This window comes from Mauremys reevesii, linkage group 9, assembly GCF_016161935.1.
Source record: "Mauremys reevesii isolate NIE-2019 linkage group 9, ASM1616193v1, whole genome shotgun sequence".
Taxonomy (NCBI): domain Eukaryota; kingdom Metazoa; phylum Chordata; order Testudines; family Geoemydidae; genus Mauremys; species Mauremys reevesii.
Genome location: NC_052631.1, coordinates 33,374,749 through 33,390,471, shown reverse-complemented (window position 1 = coordinate 33,390,471; position 15,723 = coordinate 33,374,749). Strand labels below are relative to the sequence as shown.

The 15,723-nt window shown below is 41.2% G+C and overlaps 1 protein-coding gene across 22 annotated transcripts in view; it reads left to right on the top strand.

The window, feature by feature from the left end:
* The window catches only part of LOC120372175, a 398,338-nt gene that overhangs the window by 77,371 nt on the left and 305,244 nt on the right, over positions 1–15,723 (top strand). For 17 of the 22 annotated variants that reach the window (XR_005584764.1, XR_005584762.1, XR_005584763.1 and 14 more), the window contains 2 exons: positions 5–165; positions 1,298–1,430. Coding sequence is in view for 9 of the 22 variants with exons in the window: in XM_039489032.1 (XP_039344966.1) it covers positions 5–165; positions 1,298–1,430 (294 nt within the window). In the remaining 13 variants the exon portion in view is untranslated. Of the gene's footprint in view, positions 1–4; positions 166–1,297; positions 1,431–2,991; positions 3,125–3,317; positions 3,947–4,258; positions 4,399–15,723 lie in introns of those variants that run through there. The other 5 variants (XR_005584766.1, XR_005584765.1, XR_005584755.1 and 2 more) reach the window with 4 other exon arrangements.

Sequence of the window (15,723 nt, the reverse complement as noted above, 5' to 3'; positions counted from 1 at the left end):
GCAGTGGAACAGCTTCAAGAGGAGAAACTGAAGGAGCTTTGTGTCAGAATATTCCACAGTCAAGTGGTCAGGGCCCTCACCTGACAGCTAGTAGATGCCTCTTCAAATCCCTTCTCCCCCATAGGCAGAGATGGCACTTCAATTGGGATTTGTCTCACATCCCAGGTGAGTACCTAATCCACTGGGCTAAAAGTTATAACTCACCCCCTCTTGCTAAAATGGCACAGGCACCCTGATGCCAAGAGAGAATTTTGCAGGTGAGAATTGCAAACAGAAGGAGGCACTTCTCTCTTGCCTAGATTTAGGTGCCTATCTCAGAAAGAGGTGGGGATTAGCACACACCCCTGGGCTTGGCATTTCCTACTGGCTAGTTTAGGTGGGGAGTGCCTAGTAAGCCTCATTCTGAAGCAGCTATCTCTCCGTATTCATTGTATAGAGAGCTTAGGCACTGAACTCAGGCTTTGTGAATCCCAGCGATTTTCTAGGCAAAGTTAGGCGTGGCAATTCTCAGTGTCACCGCACCTGAGTTCCTTTGTGAATCTAGCCCACTGAGATGAGTGAAGGACATGAATGGCGTGATTCCTGGTATGGTGCTCTGCAATAGCTGGTTTCTGTGCTGCTTGGGCAGGGGACTGAAAGGGGGCTAGAGCAGAGAGGAAAGGGAAGCTACTGGTTATGCAGGGCCTTGTAGATTAGCAAAAAACAAGGTTAGGTGCTCCACCAAACCCAGTTTAAAATCAATAATTACAGAGCTCTGTGTGCTGAAGGATAGATATTTCTATGGTCAGTAGGAAAAAGTTTCCTTCTATAGGAGAAGCTTGGTTATAGTTGGAATGCATAATGTGCTCACTGAAGAGCATGAATGGCAGCCATATTTGACAAGGTGAATACTCATAGGAAAACATGAACCTACTGGAAATTTGGGATGCATATGGTCAAAATGAGATTACAGGCAGAACATATTTTCCCTCTAATCTTGTTTCCAGAAATGGTTGAACTGTTTTTGCTTGAACTTGCTAAACGAGAATTTTTTTTTTTTTTTAAATCAGCCTGAAGCGTTGCCTAGCATGGGAAATTGCAGCCCAGATGGTTTAAGTGTAACAAAGTTATAAGCAACTTAAACTGGGTCTCATAATGGGAAGTATCAGGCAAACTTAACTGCAAGTGGCACTAACAGCTCTGCCTATAGAGAGTGTGTGTGTTTTTACCACCAATCTATTTATATTATAAGTTTTCCTGAATATTTCTCAAGTAACCTGCCCTGTGAATATACACCATTTCATCCTTTCCTTGGCAGCACAGTTCCTTATTGACAAGGCTACTTGTACTGGAGTGGAAAGGCTAGAGGTCAGCATTCACATGCAGCATATGAGATGGGCCGAGCACTGCTGGAACATACAGTTTGTGGGACAGTACTTTGTCATGGCTTGGTAAGATATATTTAAATATATGATCCTATTTCGATACATGCCCATTAGGAACTGTTTGCTTATTGTCAATAGGGATCTCAAGAGACTGTTTCTAAGAGGACTGTTCCTGATTTGCGTGTTTAGAATCACAAATTTTGGTAACAGTGAATATTGTCATGTTCCATCTTACATTTCTGTGGATGTAAATTTCTTTGTGTATATTACTGGATGGCACTTATTTGGTGAAGGGAAAAATGAGATTTTCTTAATGTTCCCATGAACATTAGGCTAAAAATAACTGATACGTGACTGTGCATTGAGTCTTGTTTTGTTTGTCTTTTATGGCAAGCTGTTGTTTTTGGCAAGTTAAGGAAATTGTCTCATGAACCCACTTTTGGGGAACTTCTGACACCTATCACATCTGCAATGATCAAAGTATTAGAACTTCTGAAACTGAATGAAACTCTGAATCTTCTAAGGCATGGTCATCAGCTATACCAAGCATGTATAACTGTAACTGTATTATTTTCAGTTTTGTTGGAACAGGTCTGCATTAGCATTCTTAGGTGCAAAGTTCATTATTGTCCCAAACATTTAAAAAGCCTGATTCAGGCCCACAAAACTCATGAGGCTGTCTTAAAAATCATGAGACTTTTAAAATTTGGGGTTCTCTTTATATTTTCCCTCTGGCTTTAGAGTATTTAGTGTTCACACACACAAGCTTTTCTCCACTACTATGGGGAGTGGGGTGGGGTGGTAGAAACTTATTTTTATTTATTTATTTATTTTATTTTATTTTTAAATGAAGGCTGTGATTCTCAAATAGCCATCTGACTTCAGGAGCTGCAGCTTCAGAAAAAGTCAGATATCATGAGACTTGTGATTAAAATCATGAGAGTTGATAACACTTAAATGATGTCTGGAAAATGATGTATTATCCTTTCCTTGTTATTTATTACTAGGAACATTTGGATGGAAACAGGATATCTGTTTCTTAAGAGTTCATCTGCATGATATTTCTCCCCCTGAGTCACACAAATCTTATTTACCTCAAACAATTCTGTCACAAACACAGTATTGCAAACTCAGATGGGGGAAGGAACAGCAGAAAAAGAGAAACTTTTAAGAAACAAAGATGCTGCTTTCCTGCATAGGCTGTCTTTAATAATAAAAATGAGATGACGAGGCATGCATACACACAAGCAGAATTATTATTAAATAGAATGTAGTGGTTCAAAGTTTGAAAATTGGCATCCCTTTAAGGCTATCTATTATTCAGTAGCTGTACTTGGTATTTTCTCAACTACTTAATCTTGGTTTTACGGTTATTCATTCCCACCTACATAGAGATTGTGTAGTGCCAACCTGGGTAGTCCTGCTTTCCAGGGGCTTGCAGAACATTTTCAATCTGAGTGAGTGTTTGTCTTCTAGTTTCATGCTGAATTTGAGCATCCTCCAACTTCATGAAAAATCTTATTTGATGCTCAGTGGAAACCATTAAGTTTCTTGTCTGTCACATGAACCCACAAACGTCATGTGATTTCAACACATGACCATAAATATTTCTATTTAATCTTTCTAGGATCCTGGTCTGAGTCTTGGAGTTTCAGCTGAGCCTGATCCCACCTAACTTTTCACCTGGTCTTAGGTTTATTGCAAATATTCTTGAGAACTGCAAGGGTTAATATCGGTACTCATTGTAACTAATGGCAAAGGTTTCACTGACCAGCCTCAATGCTGCAAATCAGGCCTCAGAAGTGTCTATATTTGCAAGAGCTGTAATTTTTCTGAAAACCAGGTGGGGCTGAGAATGGGATAAAACAGCCCTTAGCTGAATGCGAGAAGTGCCACAAGTACTCCTGTTTTTTTTGTCATTTGTCTGTTAACTAAGCAATTCTATTTACCTAGGGCCAAATGTGACTCTCCCAAACCCTCTGGATGGGCAAGACGTGAAACCAGCATGGTTTTGCCTTGAGAGGGGCAGGATGTGCTGGGGAAACCTGAATCCTGGTGGCAAGGTGGCTGAATGCTTTAAGAGGCTGCCTGAGTTTCTTCCTCTTTGCCTTCCCCAGGACCCCTTTTAAGGTCTGTGTGATCATAGCCAAATACATGCACCTGGGAAATTGGTGTGGTTTACCAAGGGCTACTAATGCCTGGGAACTGAGGAAGTTTCAGTTAACAACTTAACCTAGTCATTCAACAGGCACCAATATAAGGAGGAAAAAGAAGTCTTGGGGATTTAGCCCCTGAGGACTGTCCTAGATCAGGCTATACAGACTGTTGTTGGCAATGAGGCATATGTCTTTGTATTGCTTATCTGCTCAACTGGGGCACTTCTATAACAACATTTGAAACAGTCCAGTTGTTTCCCTTCCTCCCATGGTCATACAGACTGATCAAGATGTGGTCAGTGAAGTCTGTGAAATGTATATGAATTACAGTCCAAAGCTCCACATGTGTGCCAGGACCACAGCGGTAGATGTCTGAAACTCTACCACTGGGCTGGAAGATTCTTCCTTTCCCACTCCACTACTACAAGCCACACTTTCCCCTTAAGTTAGGCCTGTTTATTGTGCTTTGCAGGGGGGACCAGCCTTTAGGAGTAGAAAGAAATTAGAGGGGAAAAAAGGGTTGGAAACATTTTAGTGCTGCAGCTGTGTGCATCATGCATACTCTTTTAAAAAAAAATACAGTTTTGTCCCATTAGCAGTGAGGTGTCTTTAAAGTATTCTGCCCACATAGTGCTCAGCACAGCAATCTGACAGTTCACATGCTGAGATGTGCTTCTTAGCAAGTATGGACTGTGAAATGTATTTTAAAAGACTTTTCAATTAAAATGATCATTTCAGGGCCTACTGCTGGTTGGACCCCTCTGGTGCTGAAGACAAAATAATTGCTACAACAATTTCCAGATCTGGTGCAGGGAACTTATCATATGTTCCTACTTATAGTCTGGACCTATAAAGAGTCGTACTGTGTTACAATATGATAAAGCTAATATTTGCTAAAATAAATGAACATACTGGTACACTAATGGATAAACCTAATGCTCCCAGCAGTCATGTTCTGGGTGTTCTGCATAAAACATGTTCCTTTTTCCATACTCTTTCCTCAGAAGTTTCTTAAAGCAGGAACAAGCTATTTCCCATCAGCATCCCAAAGCAATGGAGGGAGCTGGTCCTGCTCTCACTGATGTCAATGAGGGTTATTAATCACTTATTTCACTGGAAGCAGAACTGGGCCCTAAAATAGTATTTATTTATTTAGTTAAAAATTGGACTTAAAAAGATATTTCAAGAAAAAAGTACACGTGGGACATAAATATCCTATTGGATTAAGTGAAGAGATGCAAAAAAAAATCACACATCTGTGTAGACTACTCTTTAACTTTTGCAAGACAATCAGATACCATGCTGATGGGCATGGTGCAAAACCCCAGACTCTTTTGTGTTATTGCTGAACCTGGCTGCCTTCTAATACTTGAATGTTTAAAATTCTAGTACTCTAGATTTTGCTTTTTGCACAGATACATGGTGCTCCCATCAGTGAGGAGATCAACAAGATTCACAGATAGATCTTGTAGCCTTACAGCTGTGGTATTGACTGGCATGCTCAAATTGTGCGATTTGTAATGATCTTCTACATAAAATTCCCAAAAAGTTTAATGACAGGATTTAGCCATAAATTCTGCTCTCATTTACATTGGCTTTACCCAGTGTATCTTTACTGACTTGAATGGAATTATCCCAAGGTAGGTGAGAGGAGAATCTAGCCTAAAATTTGTTTTTAACTCATACATATCTGGGCATCTCCATAAACTGCATCCGCTCTTGAATTCTAACTTTCACTGAAGAAGAAAGATTCAAGCTTCAACATTTAATTAGTGGTGTCACAGAAATGAAGATGCTATTTTTTTGTGACCTCTAGAATTTCGTATGTACTGGTAAGATTAATCTTAAAGGGAGAAATACCATTGCTGTTCTTCCATATAGTCAACGGATTTAAGTATGCTGATACACAGTATAATATGGTTTATGGGTATGTCTGTGTCTAGTATGTCACAGGGTAGAGGTAGGGGTACCCTGGCATATGGAGCACAGTACCTTACTACAATACTTTTTGGAGCAAAATCATGCAATACCTCTAATCATAATCATATTATTTGGAAACATTTTTTGCTGAGGTGATATAGGTGATATAGGAAGAAGTATGTGTGCAGGGGTGTGTGTGTGTGTGTGTGTGTGTATACACACACACACACACACACACACACACACACACATTTGTGTGTGTGCATAGGGAAAAGCAGCATGTGGGGAAAGCCTTAGGCTGAATATATTTGAAGCAGAGAACTAATTTGCTAGTTACTGCCTTAAGCATAGAAATAGCACCCTTGTCAGTGGAGCATGGGGAGCACGGGTGTTCAGATGTATCACCAAAACTCCTCAACAAAAATAGAGATAGACAAGTTGTAGGTAACAGGTTAAGTCCTAAATTGCATATTGCAAAATTAACATTCTGCAGGGACTTAAAAGGGGCTTCCTGAAAAAATGCTATTTTGTTATCAAGTGAATTACCCATCTGTGAGTATGGAAATTTATTTACATTGCATCAGAAAAAAAAAAAGCCATGTGCAGACCTTGTTGAACAACTTGTAGATAAAGGCACTAAAGAGCCTGTACAGTATTAGTATTTAGTATTGTCTCTTAAAAAACAAAACATTAAGTTGAGGACGCTGGGGATCTCTATTCCCCTTTTCGGAAAAGAAAAAGCTCAAAGCAAGGACTTGCATTCTGCTATATATAGCTGATTGGCAAATAGAGTATGCATACTGCTAAAAACCAACTGCATGAGGTGATTATAGGAGGCTGCTGCCTAGATTATAAAGAATTCACAGTAGAAGGGAGAAAAATAAATAGTCTTTTCTGTTCATTATCAAAGTAAACGGAGCACGTGCACTGGAGATTTAGAAATGTGTCAAGCAGTGGACTGAGAAATTTGGAACAGAATTAGGCTAAAAATGACAGCATTGGCCTGTACCTCTTACAGACTGCCATACATGTTCTCTTCTTTTTTAACCGTTAAGGCACTAATGGCAAAAGCAGTTTAAATTTTGGGTAGAAAAGATTATCAGGAGGTTTTGTTTTTACAGTGGCTGAATTGTGTAGTGTGGTACATGCCAAAAGTTCCCAATCCTCCACCCCAGTTCCATTTTCATTTGCACTTCCCATCCTGGCTGCAACCATTTATTTTGCTTGTTGGCCTTACCTCATCGATGTCTCTAACCTCTGGACTGGATGATGGTGGTGTGCTCTGCAGTCAGCTACCCTTAGAGCAGTGGTTCCCAAATTTGTTCCACCGCTTGTGCAGGCAAAGCCCCTGGGGGGCCGGGGTGGTTTGTTTACCTGCCGCGTCCGCAGGTTCGGCCGATAGCGGCTCCCAGTGGCTGTGGTTCGCTGCTCCAGGCCAATGGGAGATGCTGGAAGTGGTGGCCAGTACGTCCCTCGGCCCGCTTTTGTGCTTTTGGGAACAACTCTCTCTCCCAGTGAGCATTGCCACAGAGCGTGAGGTCAGCTAGTGATGTCTTCTTAGCAGGACCTGGTACTGAGATTCTTGGGACTGATGGCTGGGCATTCTTGGTGGCGGGTCCTTCACTCTGGAGCTCACTTCCTTTACCAGTTCAGCAGAATAGCGATAGTGTTCATGATATGATGTGCTTAAGCTTGGCTTTGTCTTGAGGATGGAGAAGGGTATATTTGCATTTCTTTATGGTTTTGTAGGTAATCCTACCATTTAACTTTTATAATGTCCTATGTATCTGCTCTGCACCCAGGCACTCTGTGGTGATGGGTGCATTTTAAAAGTTAGAATTGATTGTCTTCCTAAATGTGGGTCATACAGTTGATTTGAGTTTATTCAGGGGACAAAACTGGACTGGTAAGACAGTGAGCAGTTCTGTACTCTCTGATTTCAGAAAAGTGAGATCAGACACTTATAAATACACAACAAAAGGGAGATATTCTTTATTTATCTTTAAAACCAAACAGACATTTTCAAAGAAACAAAGCCAGGACACTCTTGAAATAAAAGAAGAGTTTGTAGATGTTCTCAGAATCAAAAGCTACGAATAGTAAGATACATTATATATGTAGCCCTGTATAGCGGGGTGGACACCTGCTCCTGCCTGAGAGGGCTGCAGCTCTAAAAGCTGAGCTGATTGGGGAAGCAGCTGCAGCTAGGCCACGCCCCAATCAGGCCACCGCTGGCCTGTATAAAAAGGCTGTGAGCCAGGACCCAAACAGTCTCCTTCTGCCTGAGGGAGAAGGGCCTGGCTGCAGGGAGCTGGAGATAGGGTACCTGAGTGGAGCAGGGCTGGGTAAAGGCAGAGGAGCTGGGGAGCTCCAGCCTGGAAAGCCCCAGGCTGTTGCCTAGCATAAGACCAAGGGGTACTGGGGGTTGCAGAGGGCAGCCCAGGAGTAGGCCAAGGCAGCAGGTCCAAAGCCAACCTTGCTAGTGATAAGTAGGCTGATACTGCAGTCTGCTCCAGGGTGTGGGGGCTAGATGATGACTGGCAGTAGCTTTATACTGAGGTGGGGATAGTGGGTGGGAGTTTCCTGGGGAGGGGAGACCCTGAGAGAAAGGGGTTACTGCCAGGGGGCAGCACCCCACCTAACAGGGCACCGGAGTCCAGAAAGGGACACGGGGGCCAAGCGGTAGTGGATCACCCAGAGAGACCAGCAGGAGGCGCCACAGGGGGTGAGGCCGCACACTTACACCCAGACTAGTATAAACAATACATTTTTAAAAAGTCACCTGTGAGACTTGCCTACCAATTTCCCTTAAAAACTTGGAATTAAATCTGCCCATACTCCAGTGGGTCACACATATGTTTGGTGTGTAGGTGAAAGCCTTTCTTTACAGAAGAGCTTTTACAAATAATGATTTGCTCTGTTAATTACAAGGCTAAAAGCCACATGGGTATTTTGTAAATAGTCTTTGCTTATGTGTAATGCTGCACTATAAGGAATGGTGTAAAGTCTGTAGGGCTTTACCATTTAAAGAAACATAGATAAAAATAAATGCATTAAAATGGATGTCAATACGTAGATTTTAATATGCTGCTCTTCTCTGTTACAATGAACTTGAAAATAGCAGTATAATTAAGTAAAATTAAGCAAGAAATCAGCTATGGTAGGTTACTTGGCAGCTGATAATACACAGTAGAAAAAATGAAGACATTCACTAGCAATTAGCTATGGCCCAGCATATCCCGTATCACAGGAATACCCACCTGAGAGTGCTTGTGGGAAGGAAATCTCTGCAGATTGGTGTGGAATTTCTCTCAAACCATGCTAGGAGTTGGGGGCTGGATCTCCAGCTCCCAAAATAAGCCATAGTTGTGCCCTTATAATCACAGATGGGAAGAGCTGTCTGCATTGAATCTTATGCCTTTCAACTGGCTCTGGGGGGTCCTTGACTATCCACCCAGCTTTACAGCAGGGCAGCACCTGTCCAGAAACACTGGAACAATTGAGTTGGCTGATAAATCAGCCTCAGAGACTAAGGATGTGATCCTGCCAAGGCACTTGTATCCTTAAGTCCCAGGGGAATTGCAGGTGCACGGTGCGTTGTAGGAAGCGCTCCACACCTTGAAAATTAGGTCCTGTGGAATTGTATTTACAGGTTCAGTGGCCTGAAGAATCATGAGTAAACTGGTCAGCTACTGATAAAGTATGGTTATATTTACAGGTGTGGAATGTTGACTACATTTCAAGCTTACACACTATATTGTAAATTATTATTAGCATGAGGACCACATTTCTGAAGGCAGGAGAGGCCTATACAAGAATAATGTTAAAGATAAAATAGTTTTCTGTTATTGGAGGCGTTACTGATACCAAGCAGTAGAAGGTACTGTTATTTAGTAAAGTATAGCAGCAGGATCACTTCCCCTAATGACAAGCAGGAACTCCTAGAGCTTCATTTTCCAGGTTGGTTTCTGCATTAGAGTAAGGGTCACTTGCACCAGCTCTTTGGTTCTGCGTGTGCTCTATGCAAGCTGTTCAAGTAAAACTTGGTGCTGATCTGGAGCCTGCTTATCACTGCTATGCTTATGTAGCCATTCTGCAAACATCAGTCTATCACAGAGATTCACCATCTATTCTCAATCCTCAAAGTAACCATTTTAATACCTTCTTTTATTGTGGCTTTTCATAATTTTTTTTCTTATGAAATCACTTAATTCCTTGGCCAAATGTCTCATTTATTAGTAACCCAGATCTCTTAGTAATCTCTCCTTCCTCTTCTGACCAATTCATACCTAGTTATTTTCCACCCACATTTGCTCGCTACTCTTTAAATCCCTTTAATATTTTAAACTAAATTCTTTATGGGGAGGAAAAACAATGAACAGAGAAGTGTTATTCTTTCAAGGTAGTGCACTTGCGCTCTCTCTCTTTCCTGTCTTTTCAGAATACAGTTGTAATAACAATGCCACCTACTGAATGGCCTGTTGAGCACTCAATTAATTGTAGGTGGATTTACTCCATAGACCTTCCTTACTTTACAGGAGGGGAGTAGCTCATTAAAATGTTACCTTCCCTACAACTCCTTAAATATAAAATGTTACAAATTTATTCTGAATGTATTTTATGTGATTTTTAAAATAAAATATAAAACTTTTTTCTTCTGATTGTTGATGTGTTCTGTTCTGCAAACAACTTTTTGGAAATCACTGTCCCAATCCTGCACTCAGATGCGCATGGCCATATTATATTAAGTGGCTTATTTAAGGATTTTTATGGGACATAAAAATTAATGGCTTAGGCTATGATACCCTTACTCACAGTGAGTAATAACTTACTCTATAAAAAGTAGACGTATTGGAGACCAGTTGACCAGGACACATCTTAGTCTGATTCTGGGATACTAAATCCCTCTTTAGTTTTTGCTATGCTGCATAACTCAGATCATATTGTTCACTACTATTATTCTGTTCAGCTAGAAAGTCCAGTGAGCCCCTCTGACTGAAGGAAGAATCCCTCTTTAGTAGTGTAATGATGCTGGTTTGTATGGAACACTTCTGAAAGTGCCAATTCAGGACAAATTGCTTAGAGCAGGGCAGTTACTGCCGGGGCAAACCAAACCAACCAAACAGAGAGGACTTTGGTTTTGCCCCACTGGCTAACCACAAGTCACACAAACAATTCCCTTAGACACTCCAGTTTCCCCGTATCACCACCAGTGCCATTTGTTATGGGGACGAATGGTTATGAAAACCAATGCCCCAGTAAAAGAAAAAAGGTTCCCCCGATCCCAAAGGACCAAGCCCCAGATCCAGGTCAATATACAAATCAGATCTTACCCATAAATCACGCTGTTGCCAATCCTTTAGAATCTAAAGGTTTATTCATAAAAGGAAAAATAAATCAATGAGAGCTAGAATTGGTTAAATGGAATCAATTACATACAGTAACGGCAAAGTCCTTGGTTCAGGCTTGTAGCAATGATGGAATAAACTGCAGGTTCAAATCAAGTCTCTGGAGTACATCCATAGTTGGGATGGGTCATTCAGTCCTTGGTTCAAAGCTTCAGTTTGTAGCAAAGTCCCTCAAGAGGTCAGAAACAGGACTGAAGACAAGATGGAATTGAGGCATCAGCCTTTTATAGTCTCTTCCAGGTGTAAGAACACCTTTGTTCTTACTGTAGAAAATTACAGCAAAATGGAGTTTGGAGTCACATGGGCAAGTTCCTGCGTACTTTGCTGAGTCACAAGGTGTATCCGCCTTCTCTCAATGGGTCAATTGTATAGCTGATGGTCCTTAATGGACCATCAAGCAGGCAAGGCAGAGCTGATACCAACTTGTCTGGGGTGTCACCTAGAAGCACAGCCCAAGTTTGAACTACAGACAGTATAGAGCCAATACTTATAACTTTAAATACAAAAATGATACACACATACAGATAGCATAATCATAACCAGCAAATCATAACCTTTCCATAGACACCTCACAGAACAACCTTTGTACAATATTTGTTGCAAATATATAACAAAGGTTGCAACCATGCTTTATACAGTCACAGGTTATGTCAATAATGTGACAAGTAGTAACATTCATGACTTATCTTTACTGTAAATTGTAGGTCCATCTCTGTACTATTGCATTCTAGCTAGAATGCTCCCAGTCAGTTGCTGAGATGAAAATCTCGTTCTTCTCCATAGACAGACACTGTATCTATATTACTGCTGCAGCCCCCACTGAGAATCAAACAAGCTAATTGTATTCCAGAATGCTTAAACGAAATAATCAAACTGCATGTTGAAAGAAATTGTATTAGGGATATATCTCAGAAAATGTTATTGGACTTGTGTGTGCAGTTCTGGTCACCTTTCTAGAAAATAGACTTGCTAGGTAAGGAGAGACAGAAGCCACAGCCTAATGCAATCAAAACCAGAGGAATTGAACATATTTGCAAAGGGTGACCAAGCCATGGGTCATCTATATTTATTTAGAACGGAGGTGGCTTAGAGGGACTTTTACTAGTATCCAAAATGCTGAAGTGCTGTTATGAGGCTCTTTCAGTAAGTGGAGCAACAACTGTGAATGCTTCTTAAAATAGAAGTTGAACAACAGTTGCCAGAGGACGGGAAGAAGATGAAACTGCTAATTCAGAGAAGGAGGCGGCTAGACCTCCGTAAAAGCTAATAACTTTCACTCTTTATGCAATGCATGGTAAGATCATAACATATTTCCCAGCAATTTTATTTCTTTATCCTGTATGAGTTAACAGACTGAAATATTCAGGCTGAAGAGTGCACTGTAAAGGTACATTATTAAATTCTGTCCCAGAAAGAAAACTGAGTAGGACAAAGGGTTTTAGCAGTAACTTTTAGTGGTGTGACCAGATCGCTGGTTATCCAAGGGGAATAATTCATGTGAGTATGGCACCCTCACTACCACTTCAAAAATGTCTGTCACCCACTGGATTTTTGCATGAGTTTGGATTGTAGACTCTCTGGCAGCAAAGGGAGGCCTGCTGGGGAGGTAATTTTCCCAAGCACATAAGGCAGCTTTTGATGCTAAAAGAGCAGGATATTTTTAAGGTATTTGACATAGACTCAGACTTGCACTCTTTGCTTGGAAAGAAGTTGCAAATACAGGGAACCATAAGGAAATCCTTGGTGTCTCTCACTAGAGGACGATGCATGTAAATTCCTCAGGTGGAAATCAGGCCATGGTTTAAGGATGAATGACTATATTTTTATTAAATTTATCTCCATGTTTCTTCTCCAATAATGTAGCATTATTAAGCTTTCTGTACCTGCTATTTATTTATTTATTAGATCAGTTTCTCAAGTGAAATGGTGAAAATCATGGGTCTGGACTGAACTATTGATTTCATTTCAGTATTATCTGATTTACAGCCCAGATCCACATCATAAGGAAAACAATTTTTTCTTAATGTCTCAAATTGTTTTGTTCTGTTTTTGAAAATAAAAATTAGAATGGCCTAAATTAGGCCCTGTTGTAACTATTCTGAAGCCAATGGAGTGATGCCAGGCAAGAATCTTCCTTAGTTTTATTTTTTTTTAAACACAGGTAAACTTTCTTAGCTAATCTGCTCACCCAATAATTCTCAGATTATACTACTTGGCTTTCAGTTTTCAGTATGACTCATGTTTCTTCTCACTATTACTTGGAAATTAGTCTGTATGTGACTTTCTGTGTCAGCTTTAGATATTTCCTTGTAAAGCAACAAGTCCAGAGGGCGTTTTAATTTTTGCCAGAGTGCAACAAGTAATGTAATGCGTGACACCTTTAATAGCAAATCACTACTCTGGCATTTTAATATCAAATTTTACTGAATGACACAATACAATTTCTAACAAGAATAATTACCAGTACATCGCTTGCATTAGGCCAAAAGGCAACACATTTTATATCTACTTCTGTCAGCTGTAGGAGGACTTGGGTACAGCTCCATAAGGTCAACTCAAAGATTACATATTTCCCTCCATTTCAAGAAGGCTCTTCCTCAACTGTTTAAAGTCCCTTTTTTACTGAATGTTAAGACCCAAGTTCTCATCTTCTTTAGATGCATCAACTCCTCCTGACCGAGTTCATACAGCACAGTTTGCTGCAAGTTGAAGCTAGATGAATCCAGGCTGGAAACAAGGTGTACATTTTCAATAGTGGGAGTAATTAACCATGCAACAATTTACCAAGGGTTTTAGTGGATTTTCCATCCCTGACAATTTAAGTCAAGATTGAATGTTTTTCTAAGATACGCTGTAGGAAATATTTTGTGGAAGTTCTATGGCAGTGGTCCGCAACCTTTTCCGGGTGGCCGTGACCGGCGGACAAGCATCCGCCGAAATGCCGCCAAGAAGTGACAACGTCAAGAGGCGTCGCACCGAAATCCTGCTGAAAATCAGCGGCATTTTGGTGGCGACGCCTCTTGATGACGCTGCTTTTCGGTGGATGCTTGTCTGCTAGGTCGGAACACGGGCACATATAGATGCCCTGGCGGGCATTGCTTTGGGGACCCCTGTTCTATGGACTATGTTCTAGGGGGGAGGCAGGGGCAGTCAGACTAAATGATCACAGGAGGTCCCTTCTGGCCTTGGAATCTGTGAAATACTGTTATTGAACTTCAGATGTGCAGTAGGGAGCAGATATTCCAAAGTGACTCTGTTCACACATTATCTGCCTCTCACTCATTCCTCTTGTACTGTTCAAAAAAAGCTTGTAGCAAGGCATCAGAAAGATTAAGGCTGCAATTTTTAGACATAAGTGTTTAAATGTATGCACCCAAATCTGTATTTAGATTGTTCTTAGAGGCCTTTGCATTCATCCCTCTCCCTTGGTTCTTGTTATGCAGATAAAAGCAACAAAGAATCCTGTGGCACCTTATAGACTAACAGACGTTCTGCAGCATGAGCTTTCGTGGGTGAATACCCACTTCTTCAGATGCAAGTTATGCAGATAGAAAGCAGAAGTCTGAAGTGCAGGCAATGCGACGTTTATTGGGATTAGTTTCCAGCAAGCATGTATACCTTAATTCTGATGCCACAGAGCCTTGTTTCCCAGTGTCTCCCCCTCAACCACCCCCCAGCAGGCATAATTATACCTGAAATGCACACCCACAGTCCTACACCTTACAGCTTATGATCATGTTCCATTTTGGGGAATCGTGGATCTGGGGTCTTCGTCTCACCTCTTTTGTACCCTATGGGAGGGGTAAGGAATGAGGTTGTGCTACGGTCAGGGGCAGGCATTTCCTTGGCCTTTTAGTGTTTTTATCTTTTCCCCCAGTTCCCCCTTGCCTCTCCCAACTGCTTGCTTGATCTTGCCTTGAGATAGGAGTTGAGGCAGCCTTTCAGTGTATGCTCATATATTACACTCCCGTAACACTTTGACTGCTCTATCTCTTATCTCTTCCCTTTATACTAACAAATCCATCTGGGCAGGCTGAAGCAACACATACAAAGTGTCTTTGTCCTTTGTTCACACACATTAGTATAAGATATAAGAGTCTCAAAAAGTCAAACCCAAAATTCTATCTCAGGCTGACAAACAAGCCTATATACTAACAATTGTAAGCTTTGCAGAGTCATCTTTTATATGTGGAAAGGATCTAGCAAGGGGTGGGTGGTGCTGGAAATAAATAATAAATGGCCTGATTTTTTTTCACAGTTGTGGAGGATCCACTGCTTTCAATTGGCTTCACTTAGACACCCCTGTGTAGAGTTAGGCACCCAAGGTTGAAAACTTTGTTCAAATTCATACCATGGAGGAATCAGTCATAGAAAAACAATGTCCTGGCTCCAGTCCTATGCCTTAACCATTAGACTAGGTATAGGCCAATGGTGCTGTTGCTCTGGTGTAATTACAGAATATAACACAGAGCTTTCGGAGTAACTTGTGTATGCCCCACCTGAGTACAGGGAGGCTAAGAAGGTGCAAAATGCCTTGGAATGCAGGTGCCTACAGGTGGGCAAGGGTAGCCTATGGGAGGGGCATACAGGCATGCTTCATAGGAAAGGAGAGGTAGAACTACCGCACGTTGTGTTATATATAGAGGAAACATTTGTACATTTAAGAGGCTGCCACGAGGACTTTGCATAGGCAGATTATTTTTTATTTTATTACATCAAATAGTGTTTGTTAATATAGGGGGAGGGCACATCCACCTTTTCTGTTGGTAACAAGCGGTCATCTTGCATTTTTTTCTAGACAAGCCCATTGACCCACCACCTGCCATGAATCCCAAAGCCTTCACAATGAACTAGTGTTTCTTGGGAACCTGGCCC